Here is a 21018-nt window from a genome sequence, read left to right as displayed (position 1 = left end):
CTGAATACAACAGGTGTAGTAGACCTTACAGTGAAATGATGAATACAACAGGTGTAGTAGACCTTATAGTGAAATGATGAATACAACAGGTGTAGTAGACCTTATAGTGAAATGCTGAATACAACAGGTGTAGTAGACCCTACAGTGAAATGCTGAATACAACAGGTGTAGTAGACCTTACAGTGAAATGCTGAATACAACAGGTGTAGTAGACCTTACAGTGAAATGCTGAATACAACAGGTGTAGGTAGACCTTACAGTGAAATGCTGAATACAACAGGTGTAGACCTTACAGTGAAATGCTGAATACAACAGGTGTAGTAGACCTCACAGTGAAATGCCGAATACAACAGGTGTAGTAGACCTCACAGTGAAATGCCGAATACAACAGCTGTAGTAGACCTTACAGTGAAATGCTGAATACAACAGGTGTAGGTAGACCTTACAGTGAAATGCTGAATACAACAGGTGTAGTAGACCTTACAGTGAAATGCTGAATACAACAGGTGTAGTAGACCTCACAGTGAAATGCTGAACACAACAGGTGTAGACCTTACAGTGAAATGTTGAATACAACAGGTGTAGTAGACCTTACAGTGAAATGATGAATACAACAGGTGTAGTAGACCTTACAGTGAAATGCTGAATACAACAGGTGTAGTAGACCTCACAGTGAAATGCCGAATAAAACAGCTGTAGTAGACCTTACAGTGAAATGCTGATTACAACAGGTGTAGTAGACCTTACAGTGAAATGCTGAATACAACAGGTGTAGGTAGACCTTACAATGAAATGCTGAATACAACAGGTGTAGACCTTACAGTGAAATGCTGAATACAACAGGTGTAGTAGACCTCACAGTGAAATGCCGAATACAACAGGTGTAGTAGACCTCACAGTGAAATGCCGAATACAACAGCTGTAGTAGACCTTACAGTGAAATGCTGAATACAACAGGTGTAGGTAGACCTTACAGTGAAATGCTGAATACAACAGGTGTAGTAGACCTTACAGTGAAATGCTGATTACAACAGGTGTAGTAGACCTTACAGTGAAATGCTGAATACAACAGGTGTAGACCTTACAGTGAAATGCTGAATACAACAGGTGTAGTAGACCTCACAGTGAAATGCCGAATACAACAGCTGTAGTAGACCTTACAGTGAAATGCTGAATACAACAGGTGTAGTAGACCTTACAGTGAAATGCTGAATACAACAGGTGTAGTAGACCTCACAGTGAAATGCCGAATAAAACAGCTGTAGTAGACCTTACAGTGAAATGCTGATTACAACAGGTGTAGTAGACCTTACAGTGAAATGCTGAATACAACAGGTGTAGGTAGACCTTACAATGAAATGCTGAATACAACAGGTGTAGACCTTACAGTGAAATGCTGAATACAACAGGTGTAGTAGACCTCACAGTGAAATGCCGAATACAACAGGTGTAGTAGACCTCACAGTGAAATGCCGAATACAACAGCTGTAGTAGACCTTACAGTGAAATGCTGAATACAACAGGTGTAGTATACCTTATAGTGAAATGCTGAATACAACAGGTGTAGGTAGACCTTACAGTGAAATGCTGAATACAACAGGTGTAGTAGACCTTACAGTGAAATGCTGAATACAACAGGTGTAGGTAGACCTTACAATGAAATGCTGAATACAACAGGTGTAGACCTTACAGTGAAATGCTGAATACAACAGGTGTAGTAGACCTCACAGTGAAATGCCGAATACAACAGGTGTAGTAGACCTCACAGTGAAATGCCGAATACAACAGCTGTAGTAGACCTTACAGTGAAATGCTGAATACAACAGGTGTAGTATACCTTATAGTGAAATGCTGAATACAACAGGTGTAGTAGACCTTACAGTGAAATGCTGAATACAACAGGTGTAGTAGACCTTACAGTGAAATGCTGAATACAACAGGTGTAGACCTTACAGTGAAATGCTGAATACAACAGGTGTAGTAGACCTCACAGTGAAATGCCGAATACAACAGCTGTAGTAGACCTTACAGTGAAATGCTGAATACAACAGGTGTAGGTAGACCTTACAGTGAAATGCTGAATACAACAGGTGTAGTAGACCTTACAGTGAAATGCTGAATACAACAGGTGTAGTAGACCTCACAGTGAAATGCCGAATAAAACAGCTGTAGTAGACCTTACAGTGAAATGCTGATTACAACAGGTGTAGTAGACCTTACAGTGAAATGCTGAATACAACAGGTGTAGGTAGACCTTACAATGAAATGCTGAATACAACAGGTGTAGACCTTACAGTGAAATGCTGAATACAACAGGTGTAGTAGACCTCACAGTGAAATGCCGAATACAACAGGTGTAGTAGACCTCACAGTGAAATGCCGAATACAACAGCTGTAGTAGACCTTACAGTGAAATGCTGAATACAACAGGTGTAGGTAGACCTTACAGTGAAATGCTGAATACAACAGGTGTAGTAGACCTTACAGTGAAATGCTGAATACAACAGGTGTAGTAGACCTCACAGTGAAATGCCGAATACAACAGGTGTAGACCTTACAGTGAAATGCTGAATACAACAGGTGTAGTAGACCTCACAGTGAAATGCCGAATACAACAGGTGTAGTAGACCTCACAGTGAAATGCCGAATACAACAGCTGTAGTCGACCTCACAGTGAAAAACCGAATACAACAGCTGTAGTCGACCTTACAGTGAAATGCTGAATACAACAGGTGTAGTAGACCTTACAGTGAAATGATGAATACAACAGGTGTAGTAGACCTTACAGTGAAATGCTGAATACAACAGGTGTAGTAGACCTCACAGTGAAATGCCGAATACAACAGCTGTAGTAGACCTTACAGTGAAATGCTGATTACAACAGGTGTAGTAGACCTTACAGTGAAATGCTGAATACAACAGGTGTAGGTAGACCTTACAGTGAAATGCTGAATACAACAGGTGTAGTAGACCTTACAGTGAAATGCTGAACACAACAGGTGTAGACCTTACAGTGAAATGTTGAATACAACAGGTGTAGTAGACCTTACAGTGAAATGATGAATACAACAGGTGTAGTAGACCTTACAGTGAAATGCTGAATACAACAGGTGTAGTAGACCTCACAGTGAAATGCCGAATACAACAGCTGTAGTAGACCTTACAGTGAAATGCTGATTACAACAGGTGTAGTAGACCTTACAGTGAAATGCTGAATACAACAGGTGTAGGTAGACCTTACAGTGAAATGCTGAATACAACAGGTGTAGTAGACCTTACAGTGAAATGCTGAATACAACAGGTGTAGTAGACCTCACAGTGAAATGCTGAATACAACAGGTGTAGACCTTACAATGAAATGCTGAATACAACAGGTGTAGACCTTACAGTGAAATGCTGAATACAACAGGTGTAGTAGACCTCACAGTGAAATGCCGAATACAACAGGTGTAGTAGACCTCACAGTGAAATGCCGAATACAACAGCTGTAGTAGACCTTACAGTGAAATGCCGAATACAACAGGTGTAGGTAGACCTTACAGTGAAATGCTGAATACAACAGGTGTAGTAGACCTTACAGTGAAATGCTGAATACAACAGGTGTAGTAGACCTCACAGTGAAATGCCGAATAAAACAGGTGTAGACCTTACAGTGAAATGCTGAATACAACAGGTGTAGTAGACCTCACAGTGAAATGCCGAATACAACAGGTGTAGTAGACCTCACAGTGAAATGCCGAATACAACAGCTGTAGTCGACCTCACAGTGAAAAACCGAATACAACAGCTGTAGTCGACCTTACAGTGAAATGCTGAATACAACAGGTGTAGTAGACCTTACAGTGAAATGATGAATACAACAGGTGTAGTAGACCTTACAGTGAAATGCTGAATACAACAGGTGTAGTAGACCTCACAGTGAAATGCCGAATACAACAGCTGTAGTAGACCTTACAGTGAAATGCTGATTACAACAGGTGTAGTAGACCTTACAGTGAAATGCTGAATACAACAGGTGTAGGTAGACCTTACAGTGAAATGCTGAATACAACAGGTGTAGTAGACCTTAGAGTGAAATGCTGAATACAACAGGTGTAGTAGACCTCACAGTGAAATGCTGAATACAACAGGTGTAGACCTTACAATGAAATGCTGAATACAACAGGTGTAGACCTTACAGTGAAATGCTGAATACAACAGGTGTAGTAGACCTCACAGTGAAATGCCGAATACAACAGGTGTAGTAGACCTCACAGTGAAATGCCGAATACAACAGCTGTAGTAGACCTTACAGTGAAATGCTGAATACAACAGGTGTAGGTAGACCTTACAGTGAAATGCTGAATACAACAGGTGTAGTAGACCTTACAGTGAAATGCTGAATACAACAGGTGTAGTAGACCTCACAGTGAAATGCCGAATACAACAGGTGTAGACCTTACAGTGAAATGCTGAATACAACAGGTGTAGTAGACCTCACAGTGAAATGCTGAATACAACAGGTGTAGTCGACCTCACAGTGAAAAACCGAATACAACAGCTGTAGTCGACCTTACAGTGAAATGCTGAATACAACAGGTGTAGTAGACCTTACAGTGAAATGATGAATACAACAGGTGTAGTAGACCTTACAGTGAAATGCTGAATACAACAGGTGTAGTAGACCTCACAGTGAAATGCTGAATACAACAGCTGTAGTAGACCTTACAGTGAAATGCTGAATACAACAGGTGTAGTAGACCTTACAGTGAAATGCTGAATACAACAGGTGTAGGTAGACCTTACAGTGAAATGCTGAATACAACAGGTGTAGTAGACCTTACAGTGAAATGCTGAATACAACAGGTGTAGTAGACCTTACAGTGAAATGATGAATACAACAGGTGTAGTAGACCTTATAGTGAAATGATGAATACAACAGGTGTAGTAGACCTTATAGTGAAATGCTGATTACAACAGGTGTAGTAGACCCTACAGTGAAATGCTGAATACAACAGGTGTAGGTAGACCTTACAGTGAAATGCTGAATACAACAGGTGTAGTAGACCTTACAGTGAAATGCTGAATACAACAGGTGTAGTAGACCTCACAGTGAAATGCTGAACACAACAGGTGTAGACCTTACAGTGAAATGTTGAATACAACAGGTGTAGTAGACCTTACAGTGAAATGATGAATACAACAGGTGTAGTAGACCTTACAGTGAAATGCTGAATACAACAGGTGTAGTAGACCTCACAGTGAAATGCCGAATACAACAGCTGTAGTAGACCTTACAGTGAAATGCTGATTACAACAGGTGTAGTAGACCTTACAGTGAAATGCTGAATACAACAGGTGTAGGTAGACCTTACAGTGAAATGCTGAATACAACAGGTGTAGTAGACCTTACAGTGAAATGCTGAATACAACAGGTGTAGTAGACCTCACAGTGAAATGCTGAATACAACAGGTGTAGACCTTACAATGAAATGCTGAATACAACAGGTGTAGACCTTACAGTGAAATGCTGAATACAACAGGTGTAGTAGACCTCACAGTGAAATGCCGAATACAACAGGTGTAGTAGACCTCACAGTGAAATGCCGAATACAACAGCTGTAGTAGACCTTACAGTGAAATGCTGAATACAACAGGTGTAGGTAGACCTTACAGTGAAATGCTGAATACAACAGGTGTAGTAGACCTTACAGTGAAATGCTGAATACAACAGGTGTAGTAGACCTCACAGTGAAATGCTGAACACAACAGGTGTAGACCTTACAGTGAAATGTTGAATACAACAGGTGTAGTAGACCTTACAGTGAAATGATGAATACAACAGGTGTAGTAGACCTTACAGTGAAATGCTGAATACAACAGGTGTAGTAGACCTCACAGTGAAATGCCGAATACAACAGCTGTAGTAGACCTTACAGTGAAATGCTGATTACAACAGGTGTAGTAGACCTTACAGTGAAATGCTGAATACAACAGGTGTAGGTAGACCTTACAGTGAAATGCTGAATACAACAGGTGTAGTAGACCTTACAGTGAAATGCTGAATACAACAGGTGTAGTAGACCTCACAGTGAAATGCTGAATACAACAGGTGTAGACCTTACAGTGAAATGCTGAATACAACAGGTGTAGTAGACCTCACAGTGAAATGCCGAATACAACAGGTGTAGTAGACCTCACAGTGAAATGCCGAATACAACAGCTGTAGTAGACCTTACAGTGAAATGCTGAATACAACAGGTGTAGGTAGACCTTACAGTGAAATGCTGAATACAACAGGTGTAGTAGACCTTACAGTGAAATGCTGAATACAACAGGTGTAGTAGACCTCACAGTGAAATGCCGAATACAACAGGTGTAGACCTTACAGTGAAATGCTGAATACAACAGGTGTAGTAGACCTCACAGTGAAATGCCGAATACAACAGGTGTAGTCGACCTCACAGTGAAAAACCGAATACAACAGCTGTAGTCGACCTTACAGTGAAATGCTGAATACAACAGGTGTAGTAGACCTTACAGTGAAATGATGAATACAACAGGTGTAGTAGACCTTACAGTGAAATGCTGAATACAACAGGTGTAGTAGACCTCACAGTGAAATGCTGAATACAACAGCTGTAGTAGACCTTACAGTGAAATGCTGAATACAACAGGTGTAGTAGACCTTACAGTGAAATGCTGAATAAAACAGGTGTAGGTAGACCTTACAGTGAAATGCTGAATACAACAGGTGTAGTAGACCTTACAGTGAAATGCTGAATACAACAGGTGCAGTAGACCTCACAGTGAAATGCTGAATACAACAGGTGTAGACCTTACAATGAAATGCTGAATACAACAGGTGTAGACCTCACAGTGAAATGCTGAATACAACAGGTGTAGACCTTACAGTGAAATGCTGAATACAACAGGTGTAGTAGACCTCACAGTGAAATGCCGAATACAACAGGTGTAGTAGACCTCACAGTGAAATGCCGAATACAACAGGTGTAGACCTTACAGTGAAATGCTGAATACAACAGGTGTAGTAGACCTCACAGTGAAATGCCGAATACAACAGGTGTAGTAGACCTCACAGTGAAATGCCGAATACAACAGCTGTAGTCGACCTCACAGTGAAAAACCGAATACAACAGCTGTAGTCGACCTTACAGTGAAATGCTGAATACAACAGGTGTAGTAGACCTTACAGTGAAATGTTTACTTACAGGCTCTAACCAATAGTGCAAAAAAGGTATTAGGTGAACAATAAGTAAAGAAATAAAAACAACGGTAAAAAGACAGGCTATATACAGTAGAGAGGCTATATACAGTAGAGAGGCTATATACAGTAGAGAGGCTATATACAGTAGAGATGCTATATACAGTAGAGAGGCTATATACAGTAGAGAGGCTATATACAGTAGAGAGGCTATTTACAGTAGAGATGCTATATACAGTAGAGAGGCTATATACAGTAGAGAGGCTATATACAGTAGAGATGCTATATACAGTAGAGATGCTATATACAGTAGAGAGGCTATATACAGTAGCGAGGCTATATACAGTAGAGAGGCTATATACAGTAGAGACGCTATATACAGTAGTGAGGCTATATACAGTAGAGAGGCTATATACAGTAGTGAGGCTATATACAGTAGAGAGGCTATATACAGTAGAGAGGCTATATACAGTAGTGAGGCTATATACAGTAGTGAGGCTATATACAGTAGAGAGGCTATATACAGTAGAGAGGCTATATACAGTAGAGAGGCTATATACAGTAGGGAGGCTATATACAGTAGAGAGGCTATATACAGTAGAGAGGCTATATACAGTAGTGAGGCTATATACAGTAGAGAGGCTATATACAGTAGTGAGGCTATATACAGTAGAGAGGCTATATACAGTAGAGAGGCTATATACAGTAGAGAGGCTATATACAGTAGAGGGGCTATATACAGTAGAGAGGCTATATACAGTAGAGAGGCTATATACAGTAGAGAGGCTATATACAGTAGGGAGGCTATATACAGTAGAGAGGCTATATACAGTAGAGAGGCTATATACAGTAGTGAGGCTATATACAGTAGAGAGGCTATATACAGTAGTGAGGCTATATACAGTAGAGAGGCTATATACAGTAGAGAGGCTATATACAGTAGAGAGGCTATATACAGTAGAGGGGCTATATACAGTAGAGAGGCTATATACAGTAGAGAGGCTATATACAGTAGTGAGGCTATATACAGTAGTGAGGCTATATACATTAGAGAGGCTATATACAGTAGAGAGGCTATATACAGTAGAGAGGCTATATACAGTAGAGAGGCTATATACAGTAGCGAGACTATAAAAGTTGCGAGACTACATTACCAGATACCATTACCATGTGGCGGCAGCGTAGCCTAGTGGTTAGAGCGTTGGACTAGTAACCGAAAGGTTGCAAGTACGGATCCCCCGAGCTGACAAGGTACTAATCTGTCGTTCTGAACAAGGCAGTTAACCCACTGTTCCCCGGTAGACCGTCATTGAAAATAAGAATTTGTTCTTAACGGACATGAGACATTAAGTCAAACATGCAGTTAGTCATGCTCATTGAGGTAGTATGTACATGGACAACCGTTGGGCTTGTAAAGTACCATCTCTTGGTATTTTCTTTCGTCCTTTTCTTGAAGAATGCTTTGCTTTGCTTTGCTTACCTACCGTAGTAGTTAATATACTACGGAAAGAGACTTATCTTCAAATCTCTTAAAATGAAAGATTTACTCTGTTCCACTCTCATGGCTGTCACGGTAAAGAAGATGGAAACGGGCATGTCTTACTGGGAAACGTGTTAAGTCTTACTGGGAAACGGGTTAAGTCTTACTGGGAAACGGGCAAGTCTTACTGGGAAACGGGTTAAGTCTTACTGGGAAACGGGTTAAGTCTTACTGGGAAACGGGCAAGTCTTACTGGGAAACGGGTTAAGTCTTACTGGGAAACGGGTTAAGTCTTACTGGGAAACGGGTTAAGTCTTACTGGGAAACGGGCAAGTCTTACTGGGAAACGGGTTAAGTCTTACTGGGAAACGGGTTAAGTCTTACTGGGAAACGGGTTAAGTCTTACTGGGAAACGGGCAAGTCTTACTGGGAAACGGGCAAGTCTTACTGGGAAACAGGTTAAGTCTTACTGGGAAACGGGTTAAGTCTTACTGGGGAACGGGTTAAGTCTTACTGGGAAACGGGTTAAGTCTTACTGGGAAACGGATCAAGTCTTACTGGGAAACGGGTTAAGTCTTACTGGGAAACGGGTTAAGTCTTACTGGGAAACGGGTTAAGTCTTACTGGGAAACGGGCAAGTCTTACTGGGAAACGGGCAAGTCTTACTGGGAAACAGGTTAAGTCTTACTGGGAAACGGGTTAAGTCTTACTGGGGAACGGGTTAAGTCTTACTGGGAAACGGGTTAAGTCTTACTGGGAAACGGATCAAGTCTTACTGGGAAACGGGTTAAGTCTTACTGGGAAACAGGTTAAGTCTTACTGGGCCTGAATTAAAGAAGCTAAAGTTAAACTTTCAAAGTAAGAACTCTGTGTTCCACAGGAGGAGTAAATATTGAATGGTTGATACGTGATCCTGTTATAACACCCCCGTACATCGCTGCCTTGACAAGGTAAGACTTTTTAGTCGTAGATGTATGAGCAACAGCACCACCTAGTGGCATAGAGATCATACTGCAGGTCCAAGTTAAAGCAGTACCAATGTTATGACTATAGAGGACAGTGAAGCTACATCCCTGAGTTACAGAGACAATTAGATACCTTTTTTTTTTTTTCACCTTTCCTCGATTCCTCACATCCACTTCTTCACATCCTTCTCAAAACCTTTCGGAGAAGAACGTCCGAGAGGAAGAGCCTTAGACCCCTCTCCTTTAATACAATTGAGAAGGAGGCGAGGAGACGGGGTGCCAGGAATCAGGGTAAGACTATTTTTAGATAAAGACATTGAATTCTGTTTCACTAAAGTGTAGAATTGAAAAGAGCTAATGGTAAATGTGTTTTTTGCAAATGCCTTCCCAAAGCTTCCTTAACCTGTCTTTTCCCCCAGTGATTGACATCAAGATGGACAAACCGCAGGAGCCTCCGACCACTGAAGGCGGGTGCTCCTGTTGATCCTGATTGGAAGTTTTCATCTAAACCACTTGCTTGTTGTGTTGCTTCCTATTGGTTAGCTTCCACTTGAGTTTTCAGATTAGAATCTGGCCTTTTCATCTAAATATTGGTTATCGGTTGGAAACTAGCGTGATACACATAGAATACTGTACTTTATTAACGAATATTGCCAACAACAAAAAAAAAGTCTTAACAAGTATTACAATGATCAAAATCATGAATAAAAAAAGTCCCTTAACCACATAAAACATACGTAATATACTTGTTTTTGTAAAAGTAGAATAGAACGTTTTCTTCTTCTTTGTCTTCTTTTTGTATTTTTGTAATGTTAAAGAAAATAAAAAGACACAGACAAATTCTCCTCTTGGTTAGAGGCTCAAATGGCACCCTGTTGTTCCCTATATATAGTGCACAAATAAGGCCCTGGTCAAAAGTAGTGCACTCTAAAGGGAATAGGGTGTCATTGTGATGGAAAGAAAGAGCTGAATTGGAACACGCAGTGTAATGACTAAAGAGGGCAAACTGACCAGTAACTTTTCACTGAATATCTAATGCATGCATGCCAATTATTATTATTATTATTATTATTATTATATATATTATTTTTTTAGGTCGGCTTATTAATGTACTGTCTGCTGATGTACACTGTTTAGATATGAAAATGCTCTTAACTTACACGTACGTGTTCACTCATTTATTTTTGTCTTCACAAAATGCTGTGATTGAAAATTGGATTTTAATCATGTGTGCACTAGTGTGTGTGTGTGTGTGTGTGTGTGTGTGTGTGTGTGTGTGTGTGTGTGTGTGTGTGTGTGTGTGTGTGTGTGTGTGTGTGTGTGTGTGTGTGTGTGTGTGTGTGTGTGTGTGTGTGTGTGTGTGTGTGTGTGCAAATGTACGCTTTCTATATAAGAAACTGTAGAATGCAACCATCCATAGAGGGCAGCTGCCAAGCTGTGTCTTCACTGAGGCCCATGTTCCAGCTGGTTATCACTACTGTAGAGGGCCATGTTCCAGCTGGTTATCACTACTGTAGAGGGCCATGTTCCAGCTGGTTATCACTACTGTAGAGGGCAGCTGCCAAGCGGTGTCCTCACAGAGGCCCATGTTCCAGCTGGTTATCACTACTGTAGAGGCCCATGTTCCAGCTGGTTATCACTACTGTAGAGGGCCATGTTCCAGCTGGTTATCACTACTGTAGAGGCCCATGTTCCAGCTGGTTATCACTACTGCAGAGGCCCATGTTCCAGCTGGTTATCACTACTGTAGAGGGCCATGTTCCAGCTGGTTATCACTACTGTAGAGGCCCATATTCCAGCTGGTTATCACTACTGTAGAGGGCCATGTTCCAGCTGGTTATCACTACTGTAGAGGCCCATGTTCCAGCTGGTTATCACTACTGCAGAGGCCCATGTTCCAGCTGGTTATCACTACTGTAGAGGCCCATGTTCCAGCTGGTTATCACTACTGTAGAGGCCCATGTTCCAGCCGGTTATCACTACTGTAGAGGCCCATGTTCCAGCTGGTTATCACTACTGTAGAGGGCAGCTGCCAAGCGGTGTCCACAGAGGCCCATGTTCCAGCTGGTTATCACTACTGTAGAGGCCCATGTTCCAGCCGGTTATCACTACTGTAGAGGGCTTGGGTTTGCCGTGTCACTCCTCCTGCTGCTGCTGTTGTTGCGGCTGCAATGTGTCATACTATCTACTATGGTATTGTGATTAGGTGTTTGTCCCAAAGAGCACCCCTACTCCCTATACAGTGGACTACTTTGGACCAGGCCTATACAGGGAATAGAGCAGAGTGGACAGAGGATAGGTCTGCAGAAAGCTTACCCCTAGCCTCCTAAACAGTAACTCATTCTTTTATGCATTATATGAAGTTCCCCTCCACTGTTTCTGTTCTGTAAAAAAAATAAAAAAGCAGATCGTCATTCACCTCATAAACAAGTTGTAACAGTACCCTCGTCCTAGCCTGAGGGCCAGTCTGTTTGTGTTATCATGTCAACTCCCTGTCACTCATTGTCATGCCAATTGACAGTCATGGAGTAAACAAGGGCACAAGGGAGGAGGAATCAGGCTATCCTGGTATCTGGTAACAGGTACGCGTTCCTGTCAAATAAATCAAGAACAAATGACTAATTTGCACATGTAAATCTTTCAGGTTATTATGAAGTTGTTCCCATAGGCTTCGATTCCCGTCAGAGTTCAGCGTAATTCCCTTTTCTCTGACTTTGAACTTGAAGCTGCAATATATGTACCTTTTCTGCATGACCGGACAAAATTCAAATTAGAAATGTGCATTATAGATCTGTCGTTCTCATTGAAAGACAGTCTGAGAAGCGGTAGATCTGTTGTTCTATGTGCCCTATTTCTATGCTTCACGTTTTTAAGTTTCGTTTTTGTATTTTTTTTACTTTCGGTTTTGTACACCAGCTTCTAACAGTTGAAAATATAATGTTTTTGGTTTTTGAAAATATATTTCACAGCGGTTTAGATGGTACGATGATTATTTACACTATACTTGATTGTTTTGTCACATATAAACTTAAATTAGGCAAACTATTAAAATTGTAGCAACCAGAAATGGCGGAGCATTTCTGAGTCGTGTATCTTTAAGCATAAGAAAAGCTCTATTCGCTTTGGGTGGAGATGGAAGAAATGAAGGTGTGTCTACAGATACACCATATTAATGAAGGTGTTTCTACAGATACACCATATTAATGAAGGTGTGGAGGAGGCGTGTCTACAGATACACCATATTAATGAAGGTGTGGTGGAGGCGTGTCTACAGATACACCATATTAATGAAGGTGTGGTGGAGGCGTGTCTACAGATACACCATATTAATGAAGGTGTGGAGGAGGCGTGTCTACAGATACACCATATTAATGAAGGTGTGGAGGAGGCGTGTCTACAGATACACCATATTAATGAAGGTGTGGAGGAGGTGTGTCTACAGATACACCATATTAATGGAGGTGTGGAGGAGGCGTGTCTACAGATACACCATATTAATGAAGGTGTGGTGGAGGCGTGTCTACAGATACACCATATTAATGAAGGTGTGGTGGAGGCGTGTCTACAGATACACCATATTAATGAAGGTGTGTCTACAGATACACCATATTAATGAAGGTGTGGAGGAGGCGTGTCTACAGATACACCATATTAATGAAGGTGTGGTGGAGGCGTGTCTACAGATACACCATATTAATGGAGGTGTGGAGGAGGCGTGTCTACAGATACACCATATTAATGAAGGTGTGGTGGAGGCGTGTCTACAGATACACCATATTAATGAAGGTGTGGTGGAGGCGTGTCTACAGATACACCATATTAATGAAGGTGTGTCTACAGATACACCATATTAATGAAGGTGTGGAGGAGGCGTGTCTACAGATACACCATATTAATGGAGGTGTGGAGGAGGCGTGTCTACAGATACACCATATTAATGAAGGTGTGGTGGAGGTGTGTCTACAGATACACCATATTAATGAAGGTGTGGAGGAGGTGTGTCTACAGATACACCATATTAATGAAGGTGTGGAGGAGGCGTGTCTACAGATACACCATATTAATGAAGGTGTGGAGGAGGCGTGTCTACAGATACACCGTATTAATGAAGGTGTGGAGGAGGCGTGTCTACAGATACACCATATTAATGAAGGTGTGGAGGAGGCGTGTCTACAGATACACCATATTAATGGAGGTGTGGAGGAGGCGTGTCTACAGATACACCGTATTAATGAAGGTGTGGAGGAGGCGTGTCTACAGATACACCATATTAATGAAGGTGTGGAGGAGGCGTGTCTACAGATACACCATATTAATGAAGGTGTGGAGGAGGCGTGTCTACAGATGAGCTGTATTCTGACCGTGACTTAATTCCCTCATAAATCCACCACCTTTACACACCAGGAAACCATGAATAAGGTATTCATGAGGTATTCACGAGCAAACCTACCTGGTTCCAAGTGGGAAAAACATTATTAAATCTTTTCCTGATTAGAAATAACAGCATTCTCCACGCACTTGGTTTAGATCTAATTTACCTTCACAAATGTGAAACTCAGTCTTATAGCAGCAAACTGAAGCATATCAACTTTCCCACAGTAAAGTATATGAAACGCTGTGCCATTATGCAGAATTTAAGTTGTGCTTTTAACTCGAGAATGTCTTAATTTGTAGTCTCTCGACTTTCTCTGTTTCCTGTTTCTATCATGTTAAATTTGAGTCACCATCAGTATCGACCGTCAGTAGTCCTAATAACAACACATATTACACTGCCAATGTACTGTTTGTTCCCTTCAGTTGGTATAGCCTATATTATAATTATATTTCATTCCATTGTTTCGTTTAGCTTCCTTTGGTTCCTCTGCAAACGCCGTCACGGCCATGTAGTTGTTGCCGAGGATCGTTAGTAACAGTTGATAATATATCAAAACAGACATATGGGCTAATTAAATCGCTATGGAGTGGAGTGCAGAAACATTAATAATAATAATACAAAAATATACAAATTTAAAATAAAAAAAAGACTACAAATAAAAAATAACATAAAAACATTTTAATAAAAATGGAGTGGAGTGAAAAAAATATATAATAATGATACAAAAATATACAAAAACTTCAAAAATAAAATACTGAAAATAAAAAATATATTACATTTTTTTAATGAAAATGAAGTGGAATGCCGTAACAGTTTGAACCTGATGCATGGTGAAATACTTGGCTGTGGCATCACACAGTTCCATGGTTAGTACAGGTAATAGATGAGGGTATAACCTACTATTGTACACTATTCTCCCTGTTATAACAGTTCCCTTGTTAGAGCAGGTAATAGATGAGGGTATAACCTACTATTGTAAACTATTCTCCCTGTTATAACAGTTCCATGGTTTAGTACAGGTAATAGATGAGGGTATAACCTCCTATTGTACACTATTCTCCCTGTTATAACAGTTCCCTTGTTAGAGCAGGTAATAGATGAGGGTATAACCTCCTATTGTACACTATTCTCCCTGTTATAACAGTTCCCTTGTTAGAGCAGGTAATAGATGAGGGTATAACCTCCTATTGTACACTATTCTCCCTGTTATAACAGTTCCCTTGTTAGAGCAGGTAATAGATGAGGGTATAACCTCCTATTGTACACTATTCTCCCTGTTATAACAGTTCCCTTGTTAGTACAGGTAATAGATGAGGGTATAACCTACTATTGCAAACTATTCTCCCTGTTATAACAGTTCCATGGTTTAGTACAGGTAATAGATGAGGGTATAACCTACTATTGAACACTATTCTCCCTGTTATAACAGTTCCATGGTTAGTGCAGGTAATAGATGAGGGTATAACCTACTATTGAACACTATTCTCCCTGTTATAACAGTTCCATGGTTATTGCAGGTAATAGACCAGGATATAACCTACTATTGTACACTAGTCTCCCTGTTATAGTTCTATGTACACTAATCTTCCAACATTAAAGGATCAAAGAACAGAATGTGGCAATTTTCAGAATCAATCAAACCACTGTATATTTTATTCATCAATATATTTTTTTTTGCATAAAGGCTCTCCAAACTTGTTTTGTTATGATTCATACATACTTTCCTAAAACCCTAAAATATGCCTCAATAATCTACAAGATCAGAGTCTTTTTAAATCTACCAGTTTGTGTTAAAACTGAGATTTATATGCATATATTTACATGTCTGTATTTCATCGATCCCTAGTTTCTGAACCCGTTCTCTCAATGTGTTTTAAGTCTGTCTGCAAAAATTCTAAATAAAGGAACAACCGTATTTAAAGGGATGTTAAGAGAAATGTAGTGGAAAAACCCCCTATTGGATTGAAAAGTCCACGAGAGAAACTGTGGGAGGGTTTTCAAGCAATTGAATTACATTTTCACGGAAAACCAAGCCTGAAAAGCCTGTTATACATCTTAACGGTTGAACTGTTGAACAAGTTGAGGAGACTATATGACTTGGTGTTACATTAGATTGTAAACTGTCATGATGATCAAAACAAAACAAGTCCTGCAGGCTCTAGTTTTCTCTTATCTTGATTATTCTCCAGTCGAGTGATTGAGTGCTGCAAAGAAAGACCTAGTTAAGCTGCAGCTGGCCCAGAACAGAGCGGCACGTCTTGCTCTTCATTGTGATCAGAGGGCTGATATAAATACTATACATGTCAGTCTCTCTTGGCTAAGAGTTGAGGAGAGACTGACTGCATCACTTCTTGTTTTCATAAGAAACATTACGGTGTTGGAAATCCCAAATTCTTTGCATAGTTAACTTACACACAGCTCTGACACACACACACACACACACACCCCTACCAGACATGCCACCAGGGGTCTTTTCACAGTCCCCAGACCCAGAACAAAGTCAACAAAACGTACAGTATTATACAGAGCCATGGAGCTTCCTTCCATCTCATATTGCTGAAGTTAACAGCAAACCGGGTTTCAATAAACAGATAAAGCAACACTTCACGGCACAACGCCTCTCCTCGTTTTGACCTAGATATTTCTGTGTACAGTATGTATTGATATGTAGGTTATGTCTGCTTTTTTTTATATGTATATAGTTCTGTCTTTGAGCTGTTCTTGTCTATTCATGTTCTGTATTAGGTCATGGTCTATGTTTTTTTGTGTGTGTGTGGAACCCAGGAAGAATAGCTGCTGCTTTTGCAACAACTAATGTGGTTCCTAATGAAATACCAAAATATCAAATAAGGTAAGTCTGAATACCAACTACTGAGAAGTGTGGAGTGACGGTGTGCGTAGGAAAGGCGTAATTTCCTGAATCGGGGCGTTGAAGCACTTCGTTGTAAAAATACATCCTCCAGATATGTCAACTCCCCACGATGACAGAAATTTACTTATTTTCTGCTTGTGTTTAAACTGTTAAAAAGTTATTACTACCAAAGTGAAGTTGGCATTATGCAATGTTGTCATTTTTTTTAAATGTATAGATTCACAGTGGATGTCGATTAAACTGAATTCATCTGGTCCTGTTTTTAGAACCAGGTAACTTAATGTACTGGTGTTGTGGTTAACCAGTGATCAGAACAAAACCCTACTTTTATTATGAAATGTACCGCTATTATTTTTCCAATGTCTTTCTTATGTGAGACTTTAATGCACTTTTAAGAACATATAGGTGTTTGAGAGTTAGTGAAAATTTTGTCTTGTAGTCTTGCAAACACAGTACAAAAAAATATATAACCAGCTTCATCACATGTGTAGTACTGTGTCTTGAAGGTTAGTGTAGAGTTAAACATTTGTGAATATCTTCCTCACACATCTCCTAAAAAAGAGAAGCATCGCCCTTGTGAATACGGGTGAAATATTCAGTCCTAGCCCACCTAATGAGCCAAATACTAGTCCAAGTTGTAGCCAAGCGAGCTAGCATCAGAACATACCTTCAATAGCTAGAGCAACAGCTCTCCATAGTGGGCTTCCAAATGTACAGTAAAAATACAGTAAATTAGTTACAGTAAAAATACTGTTGAATCCCTGATGTCAGAAGAGTCTCAGACAAAAGAAAAAAACTCAAAGTGAGAACTTCAAGGCAGTTATTAGTCTCTTCCTGAAGCTTCTGTATTTGAGTTATTGATTTTACACAGCCCTTTGTAATGTACCCAAGTCTGACTGTGACTGCATACCACACGCTGTTGCCTGAGGACAAAGGCCTGAATTAGGTTTAAAAAATACTGCTTTAGATTCACATAAATCTTCAGGCCTATGGAGCGTCACAGAACCTCAGAACTACTTTGAAGAGAAAGGAAGGACAGGATACAGGACCTATAGGACTAGAACAGCCTAAAGTCAGACATATTAGGAGACCTCATAAAGAAAGCCCTGAATGAAGAATGTGTTAATGTCACCTCCTTACTCATACCTACTGAAACACACCGCTGCACCAAAAACCAGTGAAGGGGGTTTCATTCATTGTATTGTACTGTACACTTGTTGGTATGTGTTTTGTTGTTTACTCCTCCCCTGACCTGGGTACAGCCTCCTCCTCTCCACTATAGCAGGACTAGAGTCATGTTTTCTCCTCCCCTGACCTGGGTACAGCCTCCTCCTCTCCACTATAGCAGGACTAGAGTCATGTTTTCTCCTCCCCTGACCTGGGTACAGCCTCCTCCTCTCCACTATAACAGGACTAGAGTTCATGTGTTTTCTCCTCCCTGACCTGGGTACAGCCTCCTCCTCTCCACTATAACAGGACTAGAGTTCATGTGTTTTCTCCTCCCCTGACCTGGGTACAGCCTCCTCCTCTCCACTATAGCAGGACTAGAGTCATGTTTTCTCCTCCCCTGACCTGGGTACAGCCTCCTCCTCTCCACTATAACAGGACTAGAGTTCATGTGTTTTCTCCTCCCCTGACCTGGGTACAGCCTCCTCCTCTCCAATATAACAGGACTAGAGTTCATGTTTTCTCCTCCCCTGACCTGGGTACAGCCTCCTCCTCTCCACTATAACAGGACTAGAGTTCATGTTTTCTCCTCCCCTGACCTGGGTACAGCCTCCTCCTCTCCAATATAACAGGACTAGAGTTCATGTTTTCTCCTCCCCTGACCTGGGTACAGCCTCCTCCTCTCCACTATAACAGGACTAGAGTTCATGTTTACTCCTCCCCTGACCTGGGTACAGCCTCCTCCTCTCCACTATAATAGGACTAGAGTCATGTGTTTTCTCCTCCCCTGACCTGGGTACAGCCTCCTCCTCTCCACTATAACAGGACTAGAGTCATGTTTTCTCCTCCCCTGACCTGGGTACAGCCTCCTCCTCTCCACTATAACAGGACTAGAGTTCATGTTTTCTCCTCCCCTGACCTGGGTACAGCCTCCTCCTCTCCACTATAACAGGACTAGAGTTCATGTTTTCTCCTCCCCTGACCTGGGTACAGCCTCCTCCTCTCCACTATAACAGGACTAGAGTCATGTTTTCTCCTCCCCTGACCTGGGTACAGCCTCCTCCTCTCCAATATAACAGGACTAGAGTTCATGTTTTCTCCTCCCCTGACCTGGGTACAGCCTCCTCCTCTCCACTATAACAGGACTAGAGTCATGTTTTCTCCTCCCCTGACCTGGGTACAGCCTCCTCCTCTCCACTATAACAGGACTAGAGTTCATGTTTTCTCCTCCCCTGACCTGGGTACAGCCTCCTCCTCTCCACTATAACAGGACTAGAGTTCATGTGTTTTCTCCTCCCTGACCTGGGTACAGCCTCCTCCTCTCCACCTTAACAGGACTAGAGTTCATGTTTTCTCCTCCCTGACCTGGGTACAGCCTCCTCCTCTCCACTATAACAGGACTAGAGTTAGTCTCACAATCCTGAGATGGAACGATGTTTTAATGTTGATGGAAAGATATTTTAATGTTGATGGAAGGATGTTTTAATGTTAATGGAACGATATTTTAATGTTGATGGAGCGATGATTTAATGTTGATGGAACGATGTTTTAATGTTGATGGAACGATGTTTTAATGTTGATGGAACAATGTTTTAATGTTGATGGAACGATATTTTAATGTTGATGGAACGATGTTTTAATGTTGATGGAACGATGTTTTAATGTTGATGGAACGATATTTTAATGTTGATGGAACGATATTTTAATGTTGATGGAACGATGTTTTAATGTTGATGGAACGATATTTTAATGTTGATGGAACGATGTTTTAATGTTGATGGAACGATGTTTTAATGTTGATGGAACGATATTTTAATGTTGATGGAACGATATTTTAATGTTGATGGAACGATGTTTTAATGTTGATGGAACGATGTTTTAATGTTGATGGAACGATGTTTTAATGTTGATGGAACGATGTTTTAATGTTGATGGAACAATGTTTTAATGTTGATGGAACGATAATTTAATGTTGATGGAACGATGTTTTAATGTTGATGGAACGATGTTTTAATGTTGATGGAACTGCGACGCCACAGCAACAGAAACGTTGAGAGAACGTCGTGGCTTTGTCCCAAAATGCCACCCTATTTCGGGGCCTCGGTCAAAAGTAGTGCACTATATGAAATAGGATGCAATTTTTGGAGGGAAACAACCAATGTGATGTGCTGACTTGCTGGATGAGTTGGGTCATGCTGTACATTGAGGCTGAAGGCCAGCCAGCCCATCCCTGATTGGGTGTGGTGTACTGTAGATCATGTAGTCTGTCTCTCTGTCTGTAGGATAGGGCTTTAATGCCTGATGCATACCTGAGGTTTAAATGTAGTTAATCAAGCAATGGCACCTTTCACAGTCTTTTCTCACGAGACAAATGTGTTCAGTGGCTTTTAACTGTTAAAAAGCTGCACAGATGCATCTTTCACAGTCTGCGTTCTTGTCATAAAACTCCAGCTTATTTTCCCCTCCTCAAACTAATAGACACGCTTGTGAATATTTCCTGACAAATTTTTCCCCGACTAGCAGCAATACCGTAGAAATATAATCTTTAGAAAAGGGTTTAGAACCTCTAAATCTGTCAGTTTGACTGCTAAACTCGTGGGGTACATGTGTTCCTATGGGTACTCTTCTAATGGCTGCCAGTCCACCCATTATGACGTCACTGACGTGAACCCCTTCTATAGATTCTATTTCTATGCTAGCACCTGGTTAGTTAACAACTCAGAGCTTGTTCTCCATTCCTACTGTATAGAGATTTAGCATGTTCCTGTGATAAAATACTGGATTCGTAGTCTGAGTCAGGCGAAGGACACAGGCTTGAGAAAAACACAAAAGTCTTTACTCAAAAATATCATACAAAACCGGAATATCTCCAACAAGGAAACATAAGGTAATGAGAAAACCCTCCAACACACACGGTAACACAATACAATCACGGACAAAACAGAAAGTTAGACG

The 21018-nt window shown here is 40.9% G+C and overlaps 1 protein-coding gene across 1 annotated transcript in view; it reads left to right on the top strand.

The window, feature by feature from the left end:
• The window catches only part of LOC139539403 (ras-related protein Rab-6B-like), a 172799-nt gene extending 160174 nt beyond the window's left edge, over positions 1 to 12625 (top strand). The window contains exon 8 of the mRNA XM_071342304.1: positions 10069 to 12625. Coding sequence (XP_071198405.1) covers positions 10069 to 10133 — 65 coding nt within the window. The 3' untranslated portion in view covers positions 10134 to 12625. The remainder of the gene's footprint in view (positions 1 to 10068) is intronic.
• Positions 12626 to 21018: the final 8393 nt, after the last annotated feature.

Source organism: Salvelinus alpinus, chromosome 15 (genome assembly GCF_045679555.1).
Source record: "Salvelinus alpinus chromosome 15, SLU_Salpinus.1, whole genome shotgun sequence".
NCBI classification, from domain to species: domain Eukaryota; kingdom Metazoa; phylum Chordata; class Actinopteri; order Salmoniformes; family Salmonidae; genus Salvelinus; species Salvelinus alpinus.
The sequence above is the reverse complement of the archived record's forward strand: the minus strand, read 5'-3'. Positions and strand labels throughout refer to the sequence as shown.